Source organism: Chelmon rostratus, chromosome 3 (assembly GCF_017976325.1).
Source record: "Chelmon rostratus isolate fCheRos1 chromosome 3, fCheRos1.pri, whole genome shotgun sequence".
NCBI classification, from domain to species: domain Eukaryota; kingdom Metazoa; phylum Chordata; class Actinopteri; order Chaetodontiformes; family Chaetodontidae; genus Chelmon; species Chelmon rostratus.
This window is the reverse complement of record NC_055660.1, coordinates 1,055,511-1,073,003: the sequence shown is the minus strand read 5'-3', so window position 1 is coordinate 1,073,003 and position 17,493 is coordinate 1,055,511. Positions and strand designations below refer to the sequence as shown.

Genomic DNA, 17,493 nt, shown 5'->3' with positions numbered 1-17,493 from the left:
CATGGAGGCAGGGAAGGGCTCCATCTTCCCCAGGAGGGCAGGTACCACTGGGGGTCTTGTAAGCCCCAGAAGCTAGCTGTTGGTGATAAGGCTTCACCTCCATCATACACACAGGAACTGCAGGCATGAGTGGCCTAGAGCGGACCTGACGAGAAGGCTTTTGCATCATATAAATCCTTCTTGTCCCACTTGTCACATCCAGCGATGCCACTCAGTCAATAACCAACCTGACAGCCGCCTGTTTACCTCGTGCAGGTTGACTTCACAGGGGGCAGAGGAAGGCTGTGCTCCCCACCGATGGAGCTGCTGGGCCAGAACATCTGGAGGGGGAAGAATGGCATCCTCATGATCTTCATCACTAGGACATCAGTGAACACCGGATGACCCGGATGAAGTCGACGCCGGTGTTTTTTGAGCTGCCGCTGCCCCCTGGCCTCTTTTAAGTAATTTTAATTAATTTTATCGTCTGTAGACTTTGGAATTGTTCTCTGTGTGTGGACCATTCGTTAATCCAGTCCTCCCATCATACTATATGAACTGACATCCGTGTCTGTGTGTGTTTGGGCCAAGATTAGCCTACCTGTTGCCTCCTCCGGTGTGTAATGTGGATTAACTATGCGTGGCTTGTGCCCGCCTGGACTGTCCCGTCTTTTGTCCATCATCCATCGACAGCACTGTTCCAGTACTTACATCCGCATGAGCCACCACCACCACCACCAGCTCCGCTCCTGCACCCAGACATCCTACACCTCCATTAAGCCGTGCTGATCACAGTGGTCTCACCGAACATAATGCTCTTGGGGGATTTTAATATTCATATGGACAATGTCAATAATATCCTCACCAAAGACTTCACATCCTGCAATGTATTAACTTTCCCACCCACATCAAAGGGTACATTTTGGATTTAATCTGCTGCTCAGGTGTTGCATCTGTTGACTACAAAGCAGATTCAGTCCCTGTCTCGGACCACAAGCTGTTGTCTTTCAGTCTCAGTCTTTCACTCCCCACATCAAACCCTCCACGTACTATAACTGTCCGTATAATTAAGGACATCAGCTTGGACAATTTATCGGTCAGTGTCGCCAGTGCTGTTGTGCAGTGCATGTTCTATTAATGAAGACAAACTTCAAGAGATGATGACAGGCCTTCAGATCCATAAAATCTGTCTGTTGTCACTTTGGCTCCTGGCTACTAAATTTCAGAGGCTAAAAAATAGATTTGATGTATTGTTAAACAAATTGTTCATTAACGTGGAGGGAGCTGTGTCTGACCAGCAGAGGGCAGCACAGTCTGTCCATGAGAAGGCGTTTATTTTGAAACCGGAAGTACGTACCTGGAGTGACATTCTCAGCCGCAGCGGACGCACGTGGATCACAGAGCTCAGCAAAACGGGTGTTTCAGAAGAACTTGATACCAGGTATATAAACTTTTATTTTATCTCTGCCGCCGTTGAGCAAATGAAGCGACGCAGTCTCGTGTCCCTGCTTTGTAGAGACGTGTTAGCTTAACTAACGTTGGCTGACAAGTCCTCACAAAGCGTTTTCTGGACTGTGGCTGCGGCGGCAAAGTGAATGGAAAATCTGCCGTCTTAAAATGTTCTTTGTTTTTCCGTGAAGGCACGTCGTTCATAAAGCTCGTAACAGAACCTTCTACTTTTCATACGATCGAGTTATTAATTCGGGATGTAACTGATTAGCAGAAAGGTCATATTTTAAAAGATATTTTTTATACGAGTTAGCACAGCGTGCTAAAGGTAAACAGCAGGACTACGAAAACAAGCTAAGAAACAGAGCATTTCTTTCGTATAGCCCGAATCCAAGTGTAGCTCTTATCAATACCCTAAGATGTTTATGCTTTATCGTAACCCATTTTTTACTTGTACTCGTAGGCTCTGAATTGAGATGGAGTTTAGTTTATAACTCCTCGCTCCGGGCAAGATTTACCAGTAGCAGTAACAGTTGGAAGATACCTTGTGTGCTTAAACTTTCGGAGAGTTCGGAGTTGACAGATCACGAACCATAGACCGTATAACGTAATATATGTTAATCTAAAATATACTTTATTTAATACGTGGTTGGTTTGTGGGCTCCCGGTTTGACATCGTTTAACATATTATTGCGTGAATTCACAGTAGTTCCGGTTTGTGTCCGCTCAGCGCGCAGTTATCGCGTCACTTCCGGAGCGCCGTTCCGCCGCGGGCACATCAGAGGAACCAAACTGCCTTTAACCGAGTGTTGAATTTGCTACGAATCAGCAAAAATGTCTAAAGTCCAAACGCTGAGAGCTTTTGTGAAGCAGAGACTGACTGCGGCTGCTGAGGAGATATTTGAGCTGTTTGAAAGAACGATAGCGGAGTACGAGGAGGAGGTTTGTGTGCGACACAGACTGCTGGACGCTGTTTTCAGGCCGGAGGTTCGCTTACACAGAGCAGGTTTGTGCATGTGACTTTATTCTCACCTGAAACTGATAGAAACCGGCTCGTCCTCTGCAGGAAGCAGTTTCCACTGAAACAGTGCCGTTCTTTATTGTCATATTTACAAAGGTGAGAGTGGAGCATTAGAAATCTAAGTTCTCCCACAAAGAAAACCACTTAACTAAAACTGAGAATCAAAGACATAAAGTCAAACATATGCAATAATGTGTTTAATACTGTGGTAGGCTGGTGTACAGTGGTGATAACATGAATAAACCGTAGTGTAGACAGGTTGAGCAGGAATGTGGTGTGTATACGTGTAATGATACAGGTGAGAACAGGATGTAGACAGGTAGTGCACACAATGATGAACAGCTTGCCAACAGGTGGTAATATAGATGTATTGTAGTATATGAAGATGATAACAGGCAGTAAGCAGAAAGTAAAAGTAGTATAAAGGTAGGTGACATGCAGGTATCAGTGAGGTGAGGCGTCACAGTGGTGAGTTTCAGAGCTCATCAGTCTTGTGTCCTGCGGGATGAAGCCGTCCCTCAGCCTGGTGGTGCAGGACCAGATGCTGTGGTCTGTCAGCAGGCAGGTCAGGTTGTGGCTGAGGTGACTGGTGTCCAGTAATTTTCTGCCACTTCTGCTCTGAAGTGCTTGATGTGGCTGCAGTTTGTTTGAGTTTCTTGTCTTCTGAATGTGTGCAGCATTTCTCCACACGTTGAAGAAAGTAGTGATGTCAGTGTTTTGAATGTTAACAGGAAGTGAAAGTGTTCTAAAACAAGTATTTCATTATTGTCCGCAGACGTCGAGCAGCTGTTGGTGAGTAAAGACGAGGATCTCCCTGAGCAGCAGGAGCGGAGCCCTAGTCTGGACCAGGAGGACCCAGCAGAGCCGCCACGCACTGCAGAGGAACCGTGGACCAGTCAGGAGGGAGAGCAGCTTCGAGGGCTTGAAGAGGTCACACTCACTCCTGTCGCAGTGAGGAGTGAAGAAGATGACGAAGACAAACCTCAGTCCTCGCAGCTTCATCACAGCCAAAGTGAAGAGGACAGAGATGCACAACATTTGAAAACAGGAGCCGATGAAGAGGACTGTGACCCAGCCAGGAACTCCGATCCAGATCCTCATTTAAAACCAGCTAGTTGTGACTGGGAGGAGAGCAGCGAGCCTCAGGCAGGTTTAAACCAGCTGCAACCCAGCGAACAACCTGTAAGTGATTTGGAGTGTCATACTAGAAAAACATCAGTGTGCTCTTCTTAATGTGCTTCAGGAGGGACATCTGCAGAACACAATGGATACAGTATATATGAGGAGTATTTATACTGTGTGTATATCTATGAGTATCCCATGCCAACCTCACCTCCACCAGCCTCTGCGATACCCTTTGATGATCCCGTGAACTCCGTCGTCGTCACATTCACAGCAGAGCGTCTGCTTCAAAACATTTATTACGTCTAGCAGAGTGAAAACTAATTAACACTTTAATTCAGGTTTCCGACAAACTACAAAATACACAACACAACAAACACGTACCGTTTAAATGTGCTAAATAGCATCTAAGTGTGAAATTTTGGACATAGCGGAGAGCTGTGTTAGCATAGCATGTTGCTGTTAGCATAGCAAACGCTAAGGTATCAGCTAATGCTTGAACATGCTAATTGGCTTCGTTAGCAAGCCGCAGCTGTGGGTCACATATGCTAATTTTAGCAAGCTTAAAACAAAGTGTACCGACTGGAAAAAACGAACAGCCGACATTTTTAGGTCCATCGATTCGGGAACTGAAAAACACTTTGAAAGATTCAAAGATGAAAACTCGGACAGCAACAAGTTTACGGTGGATACGCATCACTATGCCTCTGTCCCGACTGACAGGTCACCGTGGTAGCGACTTGTCAGTCATGGTAGCCACACCCTAAAGCGTACCCTGCCGTTTTAAATGGGACCAAAATTTACAGCATGAACTTCATCGTCATCATGATGTATTGAAGGAGACTTGGTATTTTCTCCATTCATCTGATAAATATTCAGATCCTTTACTTCAGTAAAAGTACTAATACCATACTGTGAAAATACTCCACTGTACGTAAAAGTCCTGAATTCAAAACGTTACTTCAGTAAAAGTATTTAAGTGTATATTTGTCGATTTTGTAATGAAGTACAGGAGTTGAGTAAATGTACTTGGTTCTGTTCCAGATAAGAAACCTGCGCCTCTGGAAGGTGGAGGCCTCTTCATCCACCATCACGCCTCACTCTTCCTCCTTTGCTTTCTGCAGCTTTCTGAAACCTCCGGAACAACAAACACCGAGATGAAGCCGCGGCGGCAGCTGGAAGCCTCAAAGAAAAAAAATGTGACGGCCAGCAGCAGCGATGAAGACTCCGACACGGAGAAGAACTTCGCCCTACTCACTGAGAGAGGAAGAGGAGCTGAGGAGGGAGAGCGGTACCATGGAGGAGAGGAAGAGGAAGAATTCAGTGACGATGACGACGAAGGGTCCGATGGTGGTAGTGAAGAAGAGGAAGATGATGGGGCGTCGGATGCTGGTGAGGGAGAGTCTGATGGCGAAGAGGAGGAGGCTGAGGGGGATGGAGACAGTGAAGGCTCTGAGGAGGAGGAGGAGGAGGAGGATGGAGACCCAGAGGATGCTGGTGGAAGCAGTGAGATCCAGACAAGAGAAGACATTAAAAAGGGTGAGTTAGTCTGCAGAATGATATAATATATATTCTACACATTTCAGACCCCAAAAAGTACAACCTGACATCTTTGAGATCTGAGCTAGAATAAAATCTCTGTTTGGTTTGAACAATGTTTGACTGCACAGCTTGAATCTGTCGTGTAGAAATGAAGCACTTTACGTATTGAGGGGATCTTCTTATTGGCTGTTACAAGCGGGAAGAATCAGAGGTTATGCAGGTGTAATAATGTCCCGTTCAGGAACAACGTGCGGCACCGTGTTCAAACAAACTGTCTCTCTGTAGTCGAGCTAGCAAAGCTCCCAAAAAGCATCAGTCATGTGACCCGAGTGATGATCAGGTCACATGACCCGAGCCGTCCATTTAAAAAGAACACGGGAAGAGATAAAGAGAGGAATCGTGGTGGAAAAAAAGCACAAATGTAAAATGATGCATCCTGATCCTGAATGGAGCAGAAACACTCCTGATGTCTGTCCTGGAGGACGAGTTTGAGATGTGAAACATGCAGTGAGCAGACGAACAGTGTGGAGTTCAGTGAGGGTGGATGAAGCTTTATGAAGCAGCAAAGCATCTGCTGGTTTGTACAACTGAAAGAGGCGATAAAAGTCCAAGAAACTTCACGTTATTTAGTAAATCTGTCATGGCTTTGTTCAGAAGTGCTGCATTCACTGTTATTCAGCATGTTACAGTAAAATAATAACTGCATCGTCGGTAAATCTAAGATATTTTTACCTTATAGGTGTGGTTTAGTGTCGGTTCACTGTCAGTGTGACGTGATCGGAGAATGATATTACGTCACTCGTATGTTCTCATACTTACGATTGTGTTTTTGTAGCGTACATCAGAAGCCGAGCAGCCTCCTCTGACACAGCTTCTTCAGGTGCAGGGAGAAGGAAAAGGAGAACGTCCAAACTGAGGCCTCAGACGCCGTCACCTGCTTCTTTTCATTGACTCAGTGTTGAAACGTCAGAGCAGAGCCGTGAAACGCTGTCAGCTGTTCAGGTTTCTGTGAGAGCGGTGCTGATGTGCAGTAACCACACGCCTCTGCTCTCTGTTCTCACCCCCAGAACTTTCCAACATGTCCTTTGAGGACATCATGAAGCTGCAGAACAAAGTGGGAACCAAAGTTTACAACGAGGTCGCCTACGGCAACAAGAAGGGCAGAGAGAGCGGCGAGAAGAGACGACTGAACAAGAACAGGTGAGCGGCGTCCGCCTGCAGCGACACGCAGCCGCTCTGCCTCCAGACGTTCACTCATCTACAGCGTGTTTGTGTTTTCAGGCCGATGGAGATTTCAGCCAAGAGACGAGCTCCGTTCCTCCGTCAGGTCGTCTCCATCAGCAAACCGGTGAGTAAAGAACGCCCGCGGATCAGTCTGTCCGTCCCCGCTGCTCCAAACACTCACAGTGAATCTGTTTGTCTCCTCAGACCTGGAGAGACCCTCGATTCGATGACCTGTCTGGAGAATACAAACCTGAGATTTTTGACAAGACGTATAAATTCATCACTGACATCAAACACAGAGAGAAGGAGGTGAGACATCGGATCAGACCTGCCGGCCGACGGCCGCGGGAAGAACGACCGGCTGCACAACGTTTGGACCAAAAATGAACGTTTGCTGTTTGTTGTCATGCAGATCGTCCAGAAGAAGCTGAAGAGGACGAAAAAGGACAACCAGAGGAAGGAGAAACTGCAGCTCCTGCTGAAGAGGATGGTGAGTGTTCCTCTGACTGTCAGCTTAAACCTGCACGCCTGCCAGCTGCAGCTGCAGCGCAGCCCAAACGTGTCAGATGTCTCGTCTGTTGCCCGAAACTCGACTCTGTTCACTCATACTATTATTTATTTATATTTGCTAGTTCATAGAACTCACTTCTGCTTTGTTGTTGTGATTTTAACCAAAGTGCTGGTGTGTCACAGTAAAAGCTATGCAGTGTGAGCACAGTGTCAGCACGCGGGCGCGATGTCACTTTTAAATGTGCAAACTGTGACTTTGTGCAGGAGAACCAGGAGCGAGCGACCAAGAGCCGAGAGCAGCAGAGAGAGAGAGAGCTGCAGTTCAAGAGGCAGCAGAGAGAGCGAGCCAATCAGGGCGCACGACCGTTCTTCCTCAAGAACTGTAAGAACGAGCTCACACTGAACGTCTGTTCCAGATTACTGCTGAACCTGTAAGAAGCTGCTTTTTGACGGAAATGTCTCATCTTCGTTTTTCTTTTGCAGCCGACAAGAAGAAGCTGCAGCTGGCTGAGAAATACCAGGAGCTGAAGAAGAGAGGAAAACTGGAGAACTTCCTGAGCAAGAAGAGGAAGAGGAACGCCGTGAAGGACCGCAGGAAGCTGCCCAAACAGCTGCAGAAGAAGAAGGCTGCCTGAGGCGTCGGGGACACAAAAACACCTGAAGAAGAACTGACAGCTGGACAGAACTGAACGAGCAGCCTGTAATGACCCGTCTCAGCCTGCAGGTGGAGCTGTCGAACGTTTGACTTGAGTTTGGCTTCTCAAAGTTACATTTTCTTGAAAAACATCTGTGGTGCATTCAGTGATGCTCGGACATCCCGTCATTGAAATGTTCATTGTTTTGTTTTGAGTGTGTAACTTAATCCCTCATGTTGAGAACAGTTTCTTGATTTGAAGAACGCAGGTCGAATCTCAACTCACCGTCCAATCACGAGCCTTTACACATGAAACACTGAGCCAACGGGACACAGAAATATGTTTAAATGTCACGTTTTATTCATTTGTGTCTGTCAGAGTGCAGAACGCTGCAGAACGTCTGCTCAGTGTGAGGAGAACGTTGCAGCCGTCAGATCAGAGGGAATAAACCAAGACTTGACGTGTTTTCCTTCAGAATCAGGATTCAAAGCAGCGCCTCTAATGGAGTTGCACCACCTTTGACCGTCTGAGCCTTCTGCTTCCAGTGTGATCAATCAGCGGCGGAGGACATCTGCGTCCTGGTCTGTCAGTCCAGCAAAATGAATCAGCGTTGAGCTGCTCCATGTATAAACGTCACTTCATCACTGTGTGCCTGTGAGAGGAGGAGCTGTTTCAAAGATCGTAGATTAGTTCTATTAAAGATGGATTTCTGTAGCTGATGACCTCTGTGAAGTCTGTTTGTAGCTCGTCAGTCTCCAGGGACATGTGGTGCAGTGTGGCTCAGAGGACAGCAGGGGGAGCTGTGGGACAGAAGGCTCAAACTGCTCAACACACACACACACATTTATTTAGTCATTACAAACTGTATTTAAGCTGTTCAGAGTTCACATCTGCAGTGTGTCGCCTGTCTTGATTCATCCAGCAGTTTTCTTTGTCTGAGCAGTGCATGATGGGAAACACTGCCTGATCTGTGTGACTCGGCTTCACACACACACGCACAGCAGTTTATTTACGTCTGTATGGTGGCCTGTGATCTACAGAAACAGCAAAGCCACATTTTCCCAGTAAAACAAGTAAACGGACACAAATAAAAAACGAGCCTTTAAAACAACAGACGTTAAAGTTGTGTCGCTGTTTCACAGCGTTTACGAGCACAAGCGGCTGCTTACTGCACCATAAATGACAACAATAGAAATGTGTGAGGCATCAGCATGACGAACAGCATTTAACAGAGAGGTCAGCATGTTTTCTGCTGCTTCAGGCCACAAATATGAGTTTTAAAGTATCGTTTAGGTGTCCAGCTGCATGTGAACAATGGTGGAAGAAGTAATTACATCCTTTACTTAAATACTCCATTACAAGCAGCAGCCCTCAACTCCAAATGTTCCTCCTCCTGTCCTGAGAGATCTCATGCTGAACACAAACACACGGTAATGACTCCACGTCGCATTCATTCATGAAACAGATCTGGAAACAGTTCGTGTACGACACAAGTTGAAATCAGAGTAATATCTTTCCACCAACAGGCCGAACATCCTGCAGTGCGACAGGTGCTGCAGTGTTCAGGGCTCTCACAGGTCGGATCATGCCGTTGGCAGAAAACACCTGAGCACCTGTTCTGTGGTCCAACCTGCTCACGTCTGCGTCACCATGCAACACAGCGCCGCCTGCAGCTCGGCACGCCTGCACCTGTCTGTTTGCTGCTGTGTGAAGGTAACATAACGAAGTCTTCATGTGCTCCACCATCTGAGGACAGATGCTGTAGATTTAGTTTATTTTTGATGGAAATGTGACAAAAACTGCTTTTAAACATTATTCCACCAGTCTGCTTCATCAGCGAGGGCCGCTAACGGTGCAAACTCACCGATGGGTCGATACCGACAGTCTGTGACCGACGTCTAACTTCAAACTTTAAGTTTTACCATGTTTTTTACTAGTTATTTTCATGGTTAGCCTGTTTAACTTGGTGCTAGCATGTTGCGCGGCTAATGTGACTTCTTCCAATGACCGGAAGTGATGTTGGGCTAATTCTGTAACTCTGAGTGACAGTCAGGAGAAACTGAACTTCAAGCCTCGTTTGAACCCAACTAAATAATTAAAGTAGAAGGTTTGGTGCCGCTAACTGTTCACATTAGCCTTGTTGCTACATGAAACCTGTTCTGCTCCAGGAGCTTCACCGGTGTGTGTGTGTGTGTGTGTGTTGCTGTATGTAAATGTACTTGAAAGACATGTCCTGAAGGTAATGATGATTTACGTGTGAAGAAAAAATGGTCAAACTGCAGGAATTATTTTGCTTGGCAACATTATGTAGCTTTGATTAGCATCCAGCAGCTAGCTTCCTCAAACCATGCAAAGACCGTTACAACGCCGTATCGTTAGCGGCCCGCTGGACAGTGAGGCATCAGATTCGTGCTCCATGCGCGCTGCTGAAGTTTTATTTTAGAAGTGGCATTGTGGTGGCTTAGTTCACGGAAAAAGCTAAATCTAACAACACCTGCAGAGCTGACAGGAAACATGATGAGCGGCACCTGCTCAGGTCTGTGTGAACTGACCAATCAGAGCAGACAGGGCTAATTGGAAAGGGGGCCTAAAGGAGTACTGGAGCTAAGGCCACTTCAACTACTTACACTGGATGAACTGCTATTATCGAACACGCATCCACTGACTCCTCAACTCTTACACTTTCACTGACACTTTCAGCGATCACACGAAACTTGTTTCAAGTGATTTCAATGCCTTTAATTTAGCCAACACCTCAACTCCTTTCAGTGGTCAGACTTCAGTAGACCTTTCAGAGCCTCAACGTGAAGTGTAACTCAACCTGTTCGGTGTATCACTTGCAAAGACGCGACCCTTTAGCCTGTCCAGCATTTTTAACGTTCAGCGCGGCGTTGCTGTTTATTCTCCTCACTGATCTGCCGACTGGAAACTTTAAAAAACCTCTGAAAAGATTTAAAGATGGTGTTTATTTCTCCGTCAGAGCAGATGAACTAAAAATGGTTTTAGTAACAATCTTCATGAGTTTTCTTTCAGTTTCTCCGTCGTCCGGAGGCCTCTGATGTCTCAGAGTCTCTTCTTTCCTCCGCACTGCGCTGCTCTCTGACAGGTGGCTTTCACCCCTCACAGCGCTGCTCGCCTCACAATCCTCTCTGCCCAACAACAGAGGACAAAGTGGGGGCCACACATGGGGGGCCAATAATACAGGGTCTTATATTCATGAGCTAATACAGCCCCCAAACACCCCCGAGCCCCTCCATCACCCTCCAACTTGTCTTTTGTGTCACTGCTGTTATAAAAGTTATAAAAGCCTCCTTAGTGTGTGCACGTGCGTGTGTGTGTGTGTCATCTACTTTTTAAGGTGGTAGCAGCAGTTCTTGAGCAGCTTCTTGTATAATTAAATTAAGGTTTCTGATTTACATGCTAGTAATTATGAACCAAAGCGATCTTACACTTCTGAACACAGTAAAAATAAAAATTCTCTTCTTATTTCAAACGGACGGTTCAGGTTTTAGTTTTCAGTTCGAGGGTTCCCGTCTGTAAAAGTGTGTCTTTACTATATTAATGATTATTATTATGTTGCTGGAATGAATCATTTTGACTGAGACAAACATGAGATAGAGCTTTTTATTGGAGTTCATTTTGTCATGAAGCACTCGTTCATGTAGAAATAGTTTTAAGTAGAAAAGCTTTGTAGTGATACATTTTGTCCTGCTTTTGAGAACTTCCTACTAGAACTTACCATCAATTCAAAATACACATTAAAATATATTCTATCATCGCTGTATGTTTATTAATAGAAGGACGTTACTGAGAAATGTCTTACTTAATATATAAAACTGCCAATGTTTGAAGGAAATCATTGTGCATGATGTGTAAAATTAAACTGACAGTTTTATAGTAGTTTTTTTAATTAGTGCCAGAATGAAAAATAAAAAAATCTCATTGATTGTATGTCGATTATTTATTTTCAAATCGGCAGAAAACCTGAAACCTGAACTTGGACATGAAATCATCGGCGGCTTCCACGTGGAACAGCTGTCAGTGTTCATGTTAGAAACTCATGAATGAGCCTGAGGATGAGCCGAAGAACTCGTCTTATAACGAGTCGTTCGAAGATGGTTCCATCAGCCAGTCGGGATCCAGGTTTCATCAGTGTGATCCGAGGATCCTGGATCCTGGACGGTGCTCTTGTTCTTGTTGCTGTTAGTTCATGTCTTAATGAGCTCTTGATGTTAGCTTTCGAGGCTGCAGGAGGGAATCGTGGGAGGTGTTGTTCAATGTTTTCTCTGACTCATGATGAACTACGAGCTCCACAGGACATGAAAACACAAACCGTCCGTCTCTCAGGTGAAGCTGTTCCTCTGCTCTCTCAGGACGGCCTGTGAGACGAAGGCTCTCATTGTTCCTGACGTGAAATGGTCATCGACAGACGGTGCGCCAACACTTCTCCTCCTCCTTCTCCTCCTCCCCAGGTGAACACGCCCTCCGCGGCTTTCGTTCTCCTTTCTCTTCAGTTTCAAGCGTAACGGACGCCTCGTCGGGATCGAACCCAAACCTCCGCTCTCTTTCCGATTCATGGCCGCATGGTCGTCCATTGTTCCCGCTCAGACCCTGCGCGTCATGAATAGCCAATAAAAATCCCATCGCTCCTGAAGAAAAGGTGCCCGGAGAGGCAGCGACGGCCCCCATACAGCTCCCAGTGTGGAAAACCATCTGTTCGCTCGGCCCCCTGCTCGCCGTGTGAAAGGGATAATTGAGTGTTATAGAGAGCGGAGAATAGATCTCTGTGCTGCTGATTTGTATTCTTTAGAAAGAGCCAGGGGTTTCACACCACATCTGCCCCTCCGCTCCATTCAGCCCCATTCACTGTCCCATCAATTAGCACACTCAATTAAGCCCTCATAATCCATTTATCAGGACACAAGAGCTCCAGCGAGCGCCACGCCCGCCATGGAGAAGTGGCAACAAATGAGACTTTAGTGACTGTTTTCTTTGGGGGGAGGGAGGGGAACAATGCAGACTGATGGCAGGGTGAGTCCTTCAACACTTCATAAGAAGAGCTGATGGTTGAAAAGCTGAGTGCCGCTGCAGCTGGCGGCGAGCCGCTGAAGGCGGCGGCGGCTGCTGGCAGCGCGAACGGCTCCCTGCTCTATTTGTCGGCCATTGTTCTCCAGATTATGAGCCGCCTTTTCACTCCAGTGTTACATTTAATCAGAGGAGGGCTGAATGGAAAGGCAGTCAGTCAGGCACATGCAGGCCGGAGGAGGTCTGTATGCAGAGGAACTGTGAAACCCGACTAAATGCCAACAGTGTCAGCGCTGCTGGTGAAAAGCTGCTCGTTTAATCCCCATTAGTGCCGCGTGAGCCGGGTTTAATCTGAGGCTCAGCTCAGAGCCACACTGATACGTGGAGCACCTCACAGGAATTTAAGGCAATCAATTCATATCATAAGTTTTGCTCATTTCGATATGAATCTGTATTTTATCAGTAGCATGAATGTGAAAACAGTGTGTTGGTATCTCTGGTGGTGATGAAGCTTCAGTCATCAGCTGACTCTGCAGCTCTTTAGTGACTTTCAGCTCTTTGTTTCTCTGCTCTACTTCGCTCCATCGTGTCGTTTCCAGAGAAGAAGCTGTTAAAGAGCCTCTGAGTGCAGCATTTAGCAGCTGAAGAGCTGAAGGAGACCAAAAACAGAGCTAAAAGAGAGAGAATACTGGACTGACACAAACATGACTCCTCATCAATCATCATGTTGTTCTGTAGCTGCTGGAGGTGGACATTAGCAGCTGTTTGCTAACAAGCCATCGGGCACTGCAGGCGTCAGTTTTTCAGATCACGTCAGAACTAAACTCGTCCGACTTGAGTGAAGTGTGTGAGGCAGAATGTTTGATCCTCAGCAGTTCTTGACTCACCTGAAGGAGTAATTCTCCTTTGTAACTAGACTGTGTTAGTTATTGCTTTACAAAGACTTTGGATAGACGTGAACCATGAAGCTTTGTCCCGGGCTCATCCAGGATTTGTATTTCTAAATAAATGTATTCAAACCCAACAGGAACATTTGTGTCCTGCTGCCACTGACCTCCACCCCACCAGAGCAAGCAAACAAGTCAAGATTCAAAGAGCGAAGAAGTTTGAGACCCTGCTGCAGGAAGAAGTTTGTGGAGTCTCTGAAGAAGTATCAATAGAGACTTTACTAGTCCAGCTTTGAAGGTCCATCAAACCTTTCTCTTCATGGGCTTGTCCGGGATTTGAACCCAGCACCTCCTGCACTCAAAGCAATAATCGTACCTGTGACGAGCCAATAGGCCGATAATAAAGACAGCACAAGGACTGTGAGTCTGTGAGCTCCTCCGGGATTTCAACTCAAGACCTTCTACACCCAAAGAGGGAATCGCTCCCCTAAACCACCAGACTGGCATGATGTGAACTAACCTGTGATGCCTTCTTTCATTCTTTGGTTCAATACAAATATAAAACCTCATACTCTATTTTATTCAGTATAAATCATTATTATATCTCCTCATGGTCGTCGTTGGTTGTCGAGGCATCTTTTCTTTGCAGTTTTGAGGTCAGATTAAAAACAAACATAACCTCACCAGGATATTTTACAGTGCAGTGGTTGTGTTTAGAAAAATAACGACAATAAAAAGTAGAGAATAAGAAAAGTGAACCCGTTCTTGTAGTGAGTTTTAATAGAGACTGGACTCTTCAGACGTGTCCGGTCCAGCTGGCAGCAGGGAGGGAGCTAACATGGCTCAAACATGAGCTGTTCAGATGGAGGGTGTCCTCCGCAGTGTCTCACAGCGCTGTGTGTGAATGTTCAGCCTGATGACTCGCTGTGGGAATGAACCTCCTGACCTGCTGCAGTGTTACTGCCTCATTCTCACCACTGAGAAACCACATTCATGTTGCTGTGGGAGTCTAACCACAGCAGGCCGTCACCTCTGTCGTCTTATCTACGCCTCCCCTCCCAGAGCCCGACACAGTGCTCTCTGCAGCGCTGCATGCTGCGTGGATCCTGGGTGTGTCAGTGTTACATGGAAGTGGTCTGTTTGGCAGCAATGAGTGTAACAGACATTACTGGACATTTAAAGAGTCATGGGAAACCCCTTGTCTGCCTCCAGTTGTCATAAATTTGGACCTTTTTATGCATCTGGAAAGTGAAACTCTGCAGCCGATAAAGTCTCTCAGACAGTCGACCTCGATTTCTCTGTCTGCACTTAGAAGAGTAACGGCATGATGAGCTGCACAGTAAGTCGACACTGAAGTGATGATGTCATCACACTCAATTCTGAGTCAAAGACTCAAACCTGTAACATGAGCATCACAGCATTACAACTGAAGCATGAAGTGTAAGTGATGTGAGCATATCCTTCAATAATACATAAAGAAACAAAGTGCTGAATTCATGCCCTGTCATGTTTTCATTTGATGTTCACAGCATTTCTTTTTCAACTCGGATAGTTCAAAGCAAATGGTTGTCCAGCAGTGATTTTAGGATTCCCTGTGTCCCCTTGTCTGAATGTCAGGGGGAGGTGTTGAAGGTATGACCAAGCCACAGCAAAGATGTTGTGCTGAAAAAAGACATTACAACTCAAATCAATTTTAACTTAAAGGTTAAGTCTGGTGACTTCTATGTTTTCTTCAATAAATTCCTTGTGCAGACCAAACGTCCCGCTGCCAAAAATACTCACCAGATGACCAAATGTGGATTAATTCACTGCTGAAAATAGTCCAACAAATACCGTTTCCTCCTGTTTTTGTGCTAAAAACTACTGTGCGCAGCTGTTTGAGGAAATTACTGAACCTCAGCATGAAGCTATATATTTGTGATCAGTCTGTGAAGACTCTCATTCACCCTGGTCACGGCACTTCTAAGTGCTTCCAAAGGCAACTGGACTTGCTTTTGGCTCTAGAAGACGTTTCACCTTTCAAGAGGCTTCTTCAGTACAAGCAAGTACAATTGCCTTTGTAAGCACTTCGCTATTTGTGATGCTTGCTCTGGGACTCAAACCTGTGACTCTGTGTGACTGTTGAACCTCTGGACCTCGCTGTCAACAGCTGAGAGTTGAGAAAAGACCTAAAAATTATCCAAAACTTTTAATTTCCTCTTCAGCTGTAAAGAGGAGTGTGGCTTCTAGCTCTCTGCTCTGGCATCATCATCTCTACACCTCTTGTTTCGGAAGTTGCCATGGAAATTGCTGTTGTATGCTACATCAGGCGCTCCCACATTTTCTTGATTATTAAACACACACAAAGTGTAATGCAATACTACACACAGTACCTCGAGCTTGTCTTCCTCTGGGTGTCAGAAATATTTTCAGTTCCTTCTGTTGACTCTTCATGTCCTGAAGCCTCTCAGCAAACACCTGCAGGGGTTTTCACCTAGCAGCAGATTCAGGTGTCAGAGCAGCTGCTGCTCCTGCAGAGTAGGAACACGCTCAGTGTTTCCTCTTTAGCTGCTGGAGCTCGAGGTTCAGCTCTGAGAGGTTCATGTCCACCATGAAGGTCAGATCAGAGACACTCGATATCACTGAGTTCCCACGTCAAGTTTTCCTTCATCACTATAGATTTTCAGACAAACTGACTCTGGAACAGTTTGATTTTGTCTGGTGCTCGCAGCTCCACAGCAGCAACGAGGCTCTGCTTCACTGATTCTCCTTCTGAATGAGGTTTTATCTTTCTAGCCGTTAGCGCGATCAGCACAAACCTGCCTGCAGAACAGTCTCTCTGTCAGAATGTGGTCTGTGGAAGCTGCTTGTTGAGCCTCCAAACTCAACAAGCAGCTTCCTGACGACCTTAAACTTTATCCAAGAGAGTTTGTCCTGCAGCGCGTCCAGGTTAGCATGTTGGTGGCTGTAATGAATCTTGAGTTTGGCTTTTTCATCACTGTCAGCTCGTTCCGCCAAACTATTTGAGGCACACTGGTTTGTCTTTTACTTCAAGGAAAATAATTGTTTGTCCACTACAATTTGTCCATCAATTGTGCTAATTCCAGTCAGTATGCTTAAGGTGGAAAAACAATCTGAACCACTTAACATGTAGAGGCTCCCCAATAGAACTCCTGCTGGCTAAAATTCATGTACAGAACTGTTGGCCCCTGTCAAAGTACACCACTTTTGTAGTCTGTTCCTTCAAATCCAATGGGTTCTGAAAGGCTGCAAAGGCTTCCATGTTGGAAGCCGTTGCAGCCTTAAAATCAGCTGTGTGCAGGTTAATTTGCTCAGAGAGTCCAGGTGGGGGATCTTTGATTGATGGCAAAATGGGTCCTTTTTTGGACAGGCTTTGTGGCTTTTCCAGACTGTCTTAGTTCAGTTCAGAGTGGTCAAGGTACACAATTCAATTTAAGTACGAATTATAGCCCTAGACCAACGAGCCACATTTGATGGGTCTACTGTTTCAGGGAATCGCTCCAGGTTGATCCGTGTTGAATCGTGGTAAAAATCAATTGTGCTAATTCCAGTCAGTATGCTTAAGGTGGAAAAACAATCTGAACCACTTAACATGTAGAGGCTCCCCAATACAACTCCTGCTGGCTAAAATTCATGTACAGAACTGTTGGCCCCTGTCAAAGTACACCACTTTTGTAGTCTGTTCCTTCAAATCCAATGGGTTCTGAAAGGCTGCAAAGGCTTCCAACACGTGCAGCCTTCTGAAAGGCTGCATGTGTTGGAAGCTGAAAAGTCTCCACATCGGATCTCTGCTTCCAGACTTTGTGCTAAGATAGGCAAAAAAACACCTCAAATACATTCCTTGTAGTTTTTCCCAAACAGAGCTGAATTTGCTCTCAATTTAAGTACACAACTGTTGTATGTGTCAAAGTCTTGAACTTAAAATCAGCTGTGTGCAGGTTAATTTGCTCAGAGAGTCCAGGTGGGGGATGTTTGATTGATGGCAAAATGGGTCCTTTTTTGGACAGGCTTTGTGGCTTTTCCAGACTGTCTTAGTTCATGTTCATCTTCCTGATGAACCAAACAGAAAGCATTGACATAGCCTGCATGTTGCTACCAA

The 17,493-nt window shown here is 45.8% G+C and overlaps 1 protein-coding gene across 3 annotated transcripts; it reads left to right on the top strand.

Moving 5' to 3' along the window:
• Window positions 1–1,349: 1,349 nt before the first annotated feature.
• rrp36 (ribosomal RNA processing 36) lies at window positions 1,350–8,290 on the top strand. 3 transcript variants are annotated; one of them, XM_041933691.1, is made up of 9 exons: window positions 1,350–1,420; window positions 3,225–3,631; window positions 4,696–5,110; window positions 6,181–6,313; window positions 6,395–6,461; window positions 6,542–6,646; window positions 6,750–6,827; window positions 7,112–7,229; window positions 7,331–8,290. In XM_041933691.1, the coding sequence occupies exons 3-9, from the start codon at window positions 4,729–4,731 to the stop codon at window positions 7,480–7,482; spliced, it is 1,035 nt and encodes a 344-aa protein (XP_041789625.1). In that variant the 5' UTR covers window positions 1,350–1,420; window positions 3,225–3,631; window positions 4,696–4,728; the 3' UTR covers window positions 7,483–8,290. The 3 variants fall into 3 exon arrangements, with proteins under 3 accessions (XP_041789625.1, XP_041789622.1, XP_041789624.1); XM_041933688.1 differs by lacking the exon at window positions 1,350–1,420 and adding an exon at window positions 2,197–2,434; XM_041933690.1 differs by lacking the exon at window positions 1,350–1,420 and having other exon boundaries at window positions 3,500–3,631; window positions 4,616–5,110.
• The last annotated feature ends 9,203 nt before the right edge of the window (window positions 8,291–17,493 follow it).